At 44.5% G+C, this 13,198-nt stretch overlaps 1 protein-coding gene across 1 annotated transcript in view; it reads left to right on the forward strand.

The window, feature by feature from the left end:
- The window catches only part of LOC147697160 (ATP-binding cassette sub-family C member 5-like), a 2,119,944-nt gene that overhangs the window by 833,879 nt on the left and 1,272,867 nt on the right, over window positions 1–13,198 (forward strand). Inside the window, exon 8 of the mRNA XM_086934231.1 lies at window positions 8,601–8,749. Within this exon, the coding sequence (XP_086790357.1) occupies window positions 8,601–8,749 (149 nt within the window). The remainder of the gene's footprint in view (window positions 1–8,600; window positions 8,750–13,198) is intronic.

Consider the following 13,198-nt stretch of genomic DNA (forward strand, 5'->3'; position numbering starts at 1 on the left):
GATTCCTGTTGATGAGAAACGAGCATATGATGGCTGGAACTTGACTCGTTATGTTACTAGCCTTACAGATAAGGCTAGACAAAGGAGATCCCCACCAATTTGGACTGTACCTCATCGAGGTAATTTCTGTCTACAGATCAATGACCAAAATGTTAAAAATCAACAGGAGAAGAGTGTCTGTTCCCATACTTATATCTATACACCTCAGATTTCTTCACCGTTAGAGCCATCACAAGGCACATATTTAGTCTGCCATGATAGAGCCTATACGTTGCTTCCTACCTATTTTTCAGGCACTTGCTATGTGGCTTTTCTTCTTCCTCCAACATATACTGCTCCTTGAGGTCATCATAGAAAAAGACATGGCAGAGGGGTTTTTGATTCTAAGGACACAGCAGGACAAGAAAGAGGTGACTTTATTAAAGGGTTGCTTCCTTTCTGAGGCCCAATAGCCAACTGCAGAGACATCAGACAGCTAGTTTGTGTTGTTGAGGCTACCATAAATGTAACTTCTGGAGCCTTGAGTAATCGGACAGCTGAACTTCAGGCGGATCGTCTTATAACTTTGCAGAACCGAATGGTTCTAGACATTGTTCTTGCAGATCATGGAGGAGTCTGTAAATTGATCGGGTCTAGTTGCTGCATTTACATTCCTGATAATGCCCCTACGGTATACCAAGCCATCTCTAAGTTGCATATAATTTCCGAGTCTATACACCAGGTCACAGGAGATTGGTCTGTGATGGGATGGTTTTGGGGACTACTGCCACTTGGGGAGGGAAGATATTAAGCTTCCTTGGAATGGTTTTGGCCATCATTTTTTCTTGTTGTCTCTGTCTACAGTGTGGCCCCTGCCATCTGCGGTCTTTGTGCCACCATGTCCCAAGGCCTATGTTGCAGAAAACAGAGAACATTAAAATGATGTTGCAGCAACAGCTCGATGACCTCATGGCCATTGACATCGACTCAGATTAACTTGAGTCCTTTGTGTTTTGCCTGAGTAATGGCAAAAGGAGGGTCTGAGGTTCTTTGGTTTCTGACTTCGTCCCATATTTAGCCGCCATTTTGTGTCTTGTCGCCATTTTGTGTTGCCCTCACTCAGGCAGCACGGCGAACGGAGTGTTTTTGCCTTTCTCAGCTGCTACGTGTCTCTTCGGTTAAAGAGTAACCCCCTGCCCTTGGTTACGAAACCGATGTCAGGGTCTGGCCGAGTTCGCTAATCCATGTCTGGGTTGATTGATCCCTGCCTCGACGGACTATTTGGCTTCTCCTATTCTTTCGTTACATTATCTTATCCGACTGGCCTTCGCTATTCTCTCCTTGTATTCTCTTGTTACACAACTATCCTTTGAGGCACACAAATACGTCCTGCGACCTGCAAATTGGATTGTCGGTACTAGCACTGATTAATTTGTTGGGAGGGGTAACACACGGGGTTTGAGAGAGGGGCGTATTTGGGACACCTGATAGCTTGTTTTCCAACTTTTCCCATTGGCTTGCTTTGTATGTACAGGGAGCAAATGTTGTAAATATGTGTGCTATATAAGATTGTACGCCACGGACTAAAGTGGCAGTCTCCTCAGAGTATACACTGTACGTACTTCTGGGACAACTGTGCTTGGCTGCAGCTAATAAACCTGGTTTTCTACACTCAACAGAGTGTCTTGTGTCTCTGTTCGACAAGTCAGGTGAACTCGGGGATTTAAGGCATGCCCTGCGCCGCCAGGCCCATAAGGCCCGGTTCTCCAGAGGACTCTTTCCCCCAGTACCAGCTCCACTGAACTGGCATGCTGGCATGTCCTGTCTCATGTCCTTGCATATGTTTGATCTTCTCCATTATTTTCCCCAAGGGTATTTAAATGCCAGTGAGCATTCTGCTCTGCCATTCAGTGTTGGGGTGCAGTTTTCCCCGTACATGGTAAGCCTCTTCATTTTGGAACAGAGGCATTTGCCTTCTCTCCTATCCCCTACTATACACCTGAGCTTATGCTGTGTGTTAAGTGTCTGTTTGTCGATGTATGGTACCTTTGTTAAAAACCTGTTTAAACTACGATGTTCTACACCTGCACTTTTAGGGTGGAGTCGACCTCAGCATGAGCCTGTCAATATTGTACAGCATGATACTGTATGTTTATTTTATACTCTTATTTTGCTTTATTTCCTTCTTTAGATCGGTTTAATCCGGAAGGTATACTACATACTAGTATGATTGTTGATGGGTACGGTCTAATTCACAGACACTTTTTACCAATCCACTCAAGAGTAGATTGGGACATCGGTCCTGATGAATTCCCATGATCTCCTGTGAAAGTAAATAGGCAAGAAACAAGTTGGCCTTCTTTTAAACATCACCTTGTGCTTGATTGGACCATTGTATTCACTTCTAGTTAGCTATTGTTTTCAACCATCACAAGGAGACTCAGTTATTAAAGTTGCTACTATTCCTTAGTTATTTTTACCTCACCTACACACCAGTCTATTCACATTATCACACCTATACCACACCTCACCCTTCACATCTGCAAAAAAACAAAAGAACTCCGGCAAAGACACCCCTCATGGGGCCAGTTGGGCATTGCAGTGCCAGCCCAACGAGGTGCTGCCCGATGATGATACATGACACTCCTCTGGGTCTGTGAAGGCCCATGCTTCTGAGGGATCAGATCCCCCGAACTGTCTCTACAGGTAGCCCTCGACCTCTTCTGTCTCATCTGTCAGGAACTGCGTATACCATGTGTTATACATATCCTGAGAGGATCTGTTGCAGTAGCTACCTATGGCAGTGATGTCTGGGGCTATGTTAATGTAAAGGAAATCCAATTGGCTGAAAATGGATTCTGCAGGCGTCTACTAGCGAGTCCTGCTTCAAAATTGGCTCACATGGTTCATGCGGAATTAGGATTATCGTTTCGGTTAGACCTTATTGCCCTTCGCCCTCTGATTAGGCGGTTGACCATCTCGGTGCGTACTGAAAATCATTTGGGAAAAGAGATAATCAAGGACTGTTTGGAACTTGATGGATGGAGATCGATTAGGTTGTTGAAGTATATCAGGGGCACCTTTGTGAAATTAGGCAGGCCAGCTTTGTTTGACTCACCCCTTTCCATACCAAAGACAAATATTGTATGGTCTCTAAACAGCTTTATGCTGTGCAGGCGAAACAGGTCACCCGGTGTGTAGGCTTCAGTGTGTGTTTTCACTACATGAGTAGAGTAATTAATAGAGCACACCCACTTAAGCAGAGCAGTATGATTAGTTTGTGCAGTTGTAATGTCACATGAATCACTGGTAAATGATGGGCTTTCAAAGCGAAATAACGAGTCTTTGAGTGCGTTCAATTTGACATTCAGTGTTTTCCTCACCCCCACCACTGTCTGCACTGATACAGTGTCCTCTAAATGTGACTTTGGCGCCACCTGAGCTCCAGGTGGAGAAAAATTAATTCCTCGGACGCTTACTCTGTGTGCCTCAGTGTAAGTCGACCTTCTGCACACGTGAAGAGTTGAGGGTCAGGTACTCATGCGACCAGATTGCCTTGCATCCTTTGCTGAATTGAGTAGGATTTGGACCAGGTAGGGGCTGGCTCTGAATCCATTAATCATTTTACTTGATCAAGTCCATAAAATACAGTGGCTTATGTATGCAAGGACTCTCTAAGCTTGGATTTACATTTGTAGAGGGGACTATAGCTGTTGAAACCCTCAGTTGGGAAATATCTGTTGACCTAACCTTTGTAAAAAACACAATAGGGATTGATATCTGCTTGCAAGACTCATACTTAACCTACTGCACCTGATATTTGCTACTCCAAAAAGTTGTTGTGACTTAAATTATCTGGGTCCTTGCGACCGTAACTAAAAAATCCCTTCAGGAATCCATGCACTTTATGATGTCAGGTACTTTCCATGCAGAACGAAGGAGGGTTTTTATTGTACCTATTTTAAAAGAAAAACGTTTTTTACAAGTTTACCCTGCTTTTATATATTTACTAATGCTATTAGATTAACATGTCATAGCAAATGTAGTTTGTATACGGAGCACCCTAGGTGAGTAATTATATATTTAGAACCTGTACACTTATTTCTTCTGTGTCTAATGTTTTATGCAGGTTTTTATTAATCCAGTTTATGTACTGTTTTTACAGTTCGTTTTGTATACACAACCGAATAAAGAATTTGAAATGAAATGAACTTTCAATGCTATTTATTCAATAGGGGTAGAGGGGGTGGAATTGTGGTTGAGATCAAAGGAGCCAGAAGTTTATCAGCTTAACACATTACGAAAGACAGGCTTCTCCAACACAGCAGGCAGGAGGCACCAGGATGTTCTCAGGGTTCACCATACGCCAGCTAAATCAAGTTTGAAGAGTGTTATTGGTCGGAGATAGTGCGACCCATATAAGATATTTGAGTGAAGATGCATTGCTAATTCATGAATAAACTTCACATTCCGTGTGTTTTCCTAGTGAGTTGAACAAGTACGCAACTGGCCCATATTACCCTTTAAGGGCCTGTTTAAGCCCTAAAAGAGATAGACATCTAACATGGACTTCAATTGGAATTCCATAGAGCATATTATCAAGCCCATTATCGCCGTTTTAGCAGAAGTTTTCTGCCGCTAAAACTGCAATAATTTTATCGCCTGTCTTGATAATGTGCCCCTAAGTTCGTTTTGTTCTTTTTATTGTGCTGAACATGAGCCAGCAACCTTTTGCAATTTCTTATCTTGAAAATCTGTTTGTCACACTTCTTACAACACCTTTACAAACATGTTTAGAGTCTACGCTGTGGTGGAGATATAAATAGTAATAGTGGTAGCAGTAAAATGTGTGCTCCCAGAGTCACAACTGCCAAATTGTCTGTAAAAAAGGAGCCACCGGCTAATGTACTTTATCGTGTCAGCTTTTGCTTTTTTGCTCCAATTACAGCGTTCACACTCAACAAACTGTGTAAGCGACTTCTTGAACAAACATGTTCTCTGACTACTTTTTTTTTCATAACAAATTTGATTGAATTTCTTGCCTTCTTACGGCCCGAGGGGCCACATATGCATATATACATATTCTTGCATACAGTGGCATAACATTACATATTGGTGATGACAACAAAACAAAACAAGAATTTGCAATGCAATCGGTCTCGCCTTTGGGACCTTACATGTATTTAGCTATGCATCACATTAGCCTGGGTGCTGAAACATCTACTGTTCTTTAACATGGTGTAAAGTAAGAACCAAACTGCGTGACACACCGGGTATTGGAACACATGAAGAGAAATATTGCCTTTCAGCTGGAACTGGTTCGGTGGTCATATCACTGAAAATACAAGATTTGAAAAAAATATTATTGTCTACGGGTGCTTGTGGAAGACAATTTCTATGGACTGGTATCTAGAGAATTCTAAAGTGTATTTTACTGACCTCTGCTGGTCGTTTTCTATCAAAAAAGTGAAATAGAGGCAGTTGCCAGATTTTTTTTAAAAAAAGAAAGTCTCTCAGCAGAAAGCAATTCTGGTATTTTACTGACCTCTACTGGTCCTTTTTTTATTAAGACAGTTAAATAGAGGCAGTTGAACAGAAAAAAAGTCCCTAAGTGGAAGCAGACACGTCCTAGGGTGATCTCCAGAGCCCACAAACTGCATACACACATATATACTAATATATAAGTATATACTCAAGTGCATACAAGAGGTCAGTATATACTAAAGTATATACAAGAGGTCTCGAATGCTCGACCTAAACAGTGCAACAGGCTGATATATAGCTAGTCAGCGTCCCGCTGAATCTGTCCAGGACAATGCCCTACAAACCCAAATTACTCTGACAACATTTTTGAGAAAAAGCGTATGTTAGAACTGGGGGTCTCTAGTTGGCAGAGGTAGGTACCACTGTCCAAATAGGGACCCTTGATTCTAGTCAGGGTAAGGTGGAAACCCTATGAGATAACCCCTGCTCACCCTCTAGGTAGCTTGGCACGAGCAGTCAAGGCTATTCAGGAGTCAAAGTGTAAAGTATTTGTACCAACACTCATAGTAACACAGTGAAAACACCACAAACTGACTCCACAACAGTTTAGAAAAATAAAGGTATTTATTCTAAACTACACAAGACCAAAACGACAAAAATCCAACATACACAGTTCAAGAATATGGTTTCAAAAGAGTTCTTAAGGTTGTAATCAAAAGTTCCTTAGGTTGCGATAAAATAATCCACAGTTGCGTGAAAAGTTCACAGTTGCGTCACTTTTCAGACACAGTACCTTTAGTTGCGACAAAGTTCCAAAAGCAGAAGCTGGTGCGGTGGAAAACAAGCGATGCGTTGCTCCTGAGACCCTGGGGAGGCGATGCGACAGCCCCGCTGCAGCAGCGGGCGTGTTGCAACGAATCCGGTCTGTATGGGGAGGAAGGCCACTTGTATGGATTCCGGTGCGTAGGTTCCGTAGGAAGTTCGTTCTCGCAAAGGCACGATGCGGCGATCTCTGGAGGTGCGACGATCTCCGGGGCGACGATGCGCGGACCAGCGGTGATCTTCTCTCTCGCAGCTCCTCGACGCGATGGTTTCTGCGACGACACTCGCAGCGAACGTGATGCGGTCCGCAAGCAAGCAGTGCGGCGATCTCACCCAGCGACAACAGGCTCTGCGACGACACTCGCAGCGAGGTTCGGCTTCCCGCACCGATCGGGTGTGTCCCGCAAACGAAGGATGCGACGGCTCTGACAGCGGCAACAGGCGCTGCGACTATCTTGACCTTCGTAGCGGTGGGAAACTTCTCGCACTGTCGGGGATGCGCTCCGCAAGCGAGCAATGCAACACTTTTCAATTGCAAAAGTCTCTCAATCTCAGTTTCAAGCTTCCCAGCACAGGTCCAACTTCCAGAGGCCCCAAAACTGGATCAAGCACTCTAGGAAGGACAGTACTCTCTCAGCAGAGTTCAGGGAAGTTGGGGGTGAAGTCCTTTTGTTCCTGGGACTTCAGAACAGGGAGCCAGCTCTTCTCAGGCCCTTGGAGATTCCTTCAAGACAGGGGACACAGCACAACAGCAAAGTCCTTCCCCTCTCCTTAGCAGCAAAGCAACAGGTCTGTCCAGCAGAGCAACAGCAGGACAGTCTTCCTTCTTCAGATTCAGCTTTCTCCTTGGCAGAGGTTCCTTCTTGATTCCAGGATGATCTAATTTTCTGTTGTCAGGGATCCTGTACTTATACCCCTAAAAGTCTTTGTTCTCTTTGTGCATGTGGGCCCTGAGCCCGGTCTGAACCAGTTCTGGGTGTTTCTTGAACACTTTGTTTGCCTGGCTTCTCCTTTCCTTTCAGAGTGAGGGGCAGGGTCGTCAGCCGCCCAGCAGGAGGTGGAGCCAGCATCTAGGTAGATGCGTCACTTTGTAAACCCCTGCGCCACATTATACCTGCGCCAGGTATAATGTATGCGAAGAAGGCGTATTGACGCAAGGAAAGGTCGTAGAAGTGACGCAGTGAAATCTATGAGATTTCACTGCGTCACTTTGAGGACGCCGTTTCGTCAAAATCTTGCGCCTGCCTCACAGCAGGCGTAAGACTGACGCAGGCCCTTTCAGATGGGGCTTGCCCCATGTGAAAGGACGAATTGCTGGAGTTGCGCCACTTTTTTGACACACTCCAGCAATGCGTCACTTTTGCGCTTACAGATACGTCAGAAATACTGACGTATCTGTAACTCCTTGCGACATGATGCGTCATACATTAAATATGACGCATCAGGAATGTCGCAAGTAGTGCGCACTGAGAAGTGACGCATCTCTGCTTTCACGCAGCGATGCGTCAGTTCTCATAAATGAGGCCCTAGATACTTATGTGCTATCTTGTTCCTATGGGAAGAAATGCTGGAAGCCACTGTAGCCAGCAGCACGCATGTTAATCTATGGAGCAAGATAGCCTTACAATAGTGAAAAACGAAAATGGCTGTAATAAACTACCAGAGCATGTCACCTGCACTAGTACAGCTCTACCTTTTACATACACTGAACCCTGCCCAGGGGGGTACCTTGGGCCTTCCATAGGGGTGACTAATGTGCACAAAAAGGGAAGGGTTAGGCCTGGCCAGTGGGGACACTGACCAGGAGGACATGGCAGTTCCTAGACCGCTCACAGGCACTGCAGTGGCAGGCCCGAGACACCATTTTAGGGCTACTCATGTGGGTGGCACAATCAGTGCTGCAGGCCCACTAGTAGCATTTGTCATCACCAGCCCTGGCACACCCAGTGCACTTTACTAGGGACTTCGGGGTGATACAAATATGCCAATCATGTATATCCAATCATGATAACAATTTACACAGAGAGCATATGCACTTTAGCACTGATCAGCAGTGGTTAAGTGTGCAGAGTCCTATTGCCAACAGCCACGGGTCAGGAAAAATAAGGGAGGAAGAAGCAAAAAGTTTGGCGATGACCCTGCAAGAAGGGCCAGTTCCAACAGCGTATATCAAAAGTGAAAGAGTAGCTTTAAATTTTTATTCTAGTATGCTATAATTACATCAAACCAGCTATTTTTAGTCTGTTTCATGATAAGAATATGCCATATTTACTCTTTTTGTTGATTTTTTTTCATTCTTTTTTTAATTTCTTTAGCAATCCGAAAGGAAGAAAAGGCCTATCTAGAAAAAGCTGGCTATGTTCAGAGCCTGACTGCTGGCGTTGCTCCAATTGTTGTGGTGGTAGCAAGTGTCTGCACGTTTACACTACACATGGCTTTAGGCTATGATCTTACTGCTGCACAGGTATGTATGTGGTCTAACTAAATTTGAGTCAGTTATTAATGTGTAATAATTTACTAAATATTGATTCTTCACTGCACAATTTACTATGTATACAATTTGCTCAAATATACTTTTCATTATGGAACTAATTGCAATAATTTCGCCATAATGTTGAAATGACTTAGTCATACATCTAAGACAGTTCCCATCCAAACTCCAGTTCAGAAACGATCTAAACATTTTAATTCTCTGCCAACTTCTGTGGGTTCCACAGCTTTTGCTTAGCGGCTAGGGCGGTCGACCTTGAATCTGGGGAACAGGGTTCGAGTCCCGGAAATGACGCCAAACATCCTGTGATTCTGGGCAAGTCACCTAATCTCCCCGTGCTTAATAAAAATGAAGGTGCCCTCATGTAACGCAACTGGCGCAATGTAAAGCGCGCTGATAACCAATACCTTCAGGTCAAGTTTGCGGTATATGAAACAGTAAGTAAGTAAGTAATATATTTATTTGTATATGATTAATTAAAATCTTTACAAAAATATAAAACGCCATATAGCAGTACAAATTATTTAAAATGCCATATAACAGTACAAATTATTTAAAATACAGCAGTTACTATTGTCAATTCACGGTTGTTATTAAGTCCCAATGAGTCTTTCAAGTGTGCTTGAATCTTTCCTGCAATAAATCAAAGAACTTCACAACCTGACAATTCAGTTTAATATCGCTGGAGGAAAAACAAAGCTTAACTGCCTGCCTACAGGTCCGAACGGCATGTGATCTAAAAAACGGTAGCAACAGCTTGAGCCTCAGGTCCATTAGTCTCGGGCAAATACATATCACATGGATGATGTCCTCCTTGCCAGATTTACACAGGCGGCATAGGGCCGAGGCGTGAGTTCTCTCCCATGGCGGCAGGTGCGGTAATATCGGGATAGCTCCAAGGCGCAGTTTCAGGAACTTTTCTTTGATTTTTATTTTCATCCCGATATTAAGATATGCTTGTGGCCGTATTTTGCCGTAATCTCCCACCGTTATCCATCCATGCGCCCTGTTGGCTAGGTCTTTCTTATCTTCTATTGCCGAGATTATTCGGGCAGATTTTTTTGCCAACTTTTTGAAGGACCGGTGGTCTATGGCAGTTTCCCAAATGTCGGATAAGCCTAGCACATCAAGAGATCCAAATAGGTAGTCCCTAGGCAGTGAAGTGCGACATCTGAGTAGCTCTTCCCAGACGCTGGCATTTAAGGAGTCAGGGTCTGCGTCGCGGATCTTGCGCCAGTTAGTTACATATGCACTCCGTCTTTCTAGTGTTTGTTTGACAACCCCAAATTCTAAACGAATTTGGGCCGGAGACGCGTATTTGGGAAGATTGAAGATGGCCCTGTAACAATTGGCTATGACTGTGTCTAACAATGCAGCGTCCTTCCCATGCAGCGATTCGCTCCCATAGGTGAGCGTTGGTTGAAGTTTCGCTCGGAGGATTTCAAGGAAGGGTTTAAGGGTGAGGTCAGGGAGTTTAGTCTTTAGTGATTTCAGTGCGAGGTGGGTCATTATTGCCTTCCCTCGGATGGACTGGAGCTGGGGCCTAGACGTGTTCTTAGAATCCAGCACGACGCCGAGGTATTTGTATGTGGCTACCCGTTCGAGCTTTACTCCGTTCAGGTACCAACAAGGGATCCTTTTCTTCCTGTAGTTTACCGTCATGACCTTAGATTTATTGAGGTTTATTTCTAGGGCATTCTTTACCGAGAAGGCATGGGTACAATTCAAGAGATGCTGAAGGCCTATTGGCGACCGGCTTATCAGCACTAAATCGTCCGCATATAACAAACTAGGGAGGGTGGCTTTTCCTAGCTTGGGCGCATGATTACGGCATTTGTCAAGTTCTTCCGGTAAGTCAGAAATAAACAGATTGAATAGAATTGGCGCTAATAGGCACCCCTGCTTTAGTCCTTTAGTTGTTCTAATCTGCTTCGAGAGGTGCTGGCCAGTTCCAAGTTTAATTTTAACCCAGGTGTTAGAGTGAAGCAGTATTAGGACATCTAGGAGATGTTTCGGAATGCCCCAAGTGGATAGTTTTTTCCAAAGTTTGTTTCGGTCCACATGGTCGAAGGCCGCCGTATAATCAATAAATGAAAGGAAAAGCGGTAGCTTGGTGGTTTTTGCTTCGCCCATCAGTAGGGACAGGGCCATGATGTTGGTTGTTGTCCCTTGGCCTTTACGGAAACCTGTTTGGTTGGAAGGGATAATGGCTTTTTCGGACGCCCACGCCGATAGTTCTTCCAGAATGAGACCACTGAAGTATTTTGCTTCTATGTCAAGCAAAGCAATGAGACGGTAGCTATTCGGATTACTCTTGCTCCCATGTTTATATATCGGGCTAATGACGGACCCATGCCAGGAGTCCGGAAGGGATAAAGTAAGTCTGGCCTCGTTAAAGACCTGACACAAGGATGCACTCCAAAAGGCTACGTCAGATTTGTACAACATGGGGGGGATTCCATTCGGTCCCGGGGCCCCATTCGGTCGTCCCTTGGTAATTCGACGCCCGATGTCTACTGGGGTGTATCCCGTGAGCCCTGTCTCCATGTCCTTTATGGGTCTTCCTTCCCCTTCTAAAGATTCTGATTGTGGTAAGGTCATATCCTCAAACTCCCCCAGTCCACACATGCTTGTCCCGCTTTGATTGCTGGGGTTACCATCACGACCAAGCTTTATGATTTCCATGCAGGGAGCCTTTGTTGTCGTATCTCCTATATTGTCATTATTAAAGTGCGACAATAAGTATTTGGTCCATACTTCCTCTGCTATGTGCGAATTTTGCCCCAGATGGTCCGGGTTCTGGATCCTTTTCACCATTTGCCAGAACCTAGAACTGTTTTTTTGCTTTCCTTCGTGGACAAGTATATGAAACAAAACTTGCTAAAAATTCCGCTCTGTAGATGCCACCGCATTTCCCGTAACCTGTCCGCTCCCTCACACGATTGGTTTGTGAACATTGAAAATATAATGTAAATACTTTAACCAAGGGAAAATCATGTAGCCTTGGTGGCTCTTGAAAAATATTTTATGTTTGTGGGCAGAGTGTATTTGGTCTACCATGTAATAAAATGCTGGGGAAGAATTTACAAATAGCAGGTACCTCAAATTCTTCTGAACCATTTACCTCTCACCACTGTTACTTTTGATTTAACTTGAAGCCTCTTTTGGTTTAAAGAAAGCTGCCCAGTGACTGTATTAAAACATAGTGCTCCAGAGGGATCACAGACGCTTCTGCTGCCATTTCTGGGATACTGATAATGCTGGCACATGTAGCGCAAGCGTTATCTTCTGGTGGGGGTTCCTCACTTGCATGGGGGCGTGGCCTCACGTAATTGAGGACATTACTTTGCCTATGTACCCACACTGTAGTACGGTTGTAGAAGCTAACATGCCCTTAGGAGATGCACTAAAATTGCACCACAAAAAGGTGGTGTACTGCAAATGTGACCTCTTTTGGAACACTTTTAGAGAGGGGTGAGGCCCCCCAGACAGCCCCCTGCAGGCGGGGCAGTCACTCCCTGCTCTTGTCTACAGGGGAGATCTCCAATCCCGCTACCTGGGCAAGGATTGAAGCACGAACTGTTGAAGTCGGAACAAAAACAGGAGAAACAGGTATGGCAGCAGTCACAAAAGAGAGAATAACCTTATTGTACCATCAGGTCTGAGATAATTGCATGCCAACTAGGCAGATTAAGCCAAAACAGACAGTAAAGGGCAGATCCTGCCCTTTACTGTCACATAACTATGAAAGGGGACATCAAAGTAGCTTGGCTGCAGTTGAAGTTGATGACAAAGAGGAGGAGGATTGTTGCCCTTGGTGGTCACAGTTATGTCACCCCCACATTCCCTGTAGCCATAAAAGGACCATAAGGGCTGTTGCACAGACTGTGATGTCTGCCTTTGTCAATAGACTCATACCAAATGCATCAGGGCACTTCAGTTCTCTAGCTGTCGGAGCACTTGAGTTTAACCTTTCTGATAGAAGACTGAGCCTCTTATTTGTCAGATGTTAAGGGCCGGGTCAAAATGGCTGGGTCTCAAGGGGCAGGTTTACAAATTCTTGCAAAGGTGAACTTACCAGCAGTGCCAAACACAGCTTAGTCCAAACTGCCATCAATGTCTCCATCAAAGATTTGATAAAGGGAAGCAAGAGCTCTTTAGTCACAGGACCAGGTAGTAAAAACTCAGTCAATAGATGCATATTGCTTTCTATCGTGGGTACTGAAGTCCCAACAGTTTTGTAGCTCTGCAGACTATCATAGTAAATTATAGTCTCCTTTTTAGGGAACCTTAGTGGGAGGTCTAAATCTGGCTCTGTTGTAAATCTAAATATACGCTATTATCTGTGTAACTAGGAGGGAAGACAACTATCTGCCTCTGCGAACCCGCGGAGTGAGTCCACTGCGCCAAGGGAGCCACTCA

This window comes from Lissotriton vulgaris, chromosome 8 (genome assembly GCF_964263255.1).
Source record: "Lissotriton vulgaris chromosome 8, aLisVul1.2, whole genome shotgun sequence".
Taxonomy (NCBI): Eukaryota; Metazoa; Chordata; class Amphibia; order Caudata; family Salamandridae; genus Lissotriton; species Lissotriton vulgaris.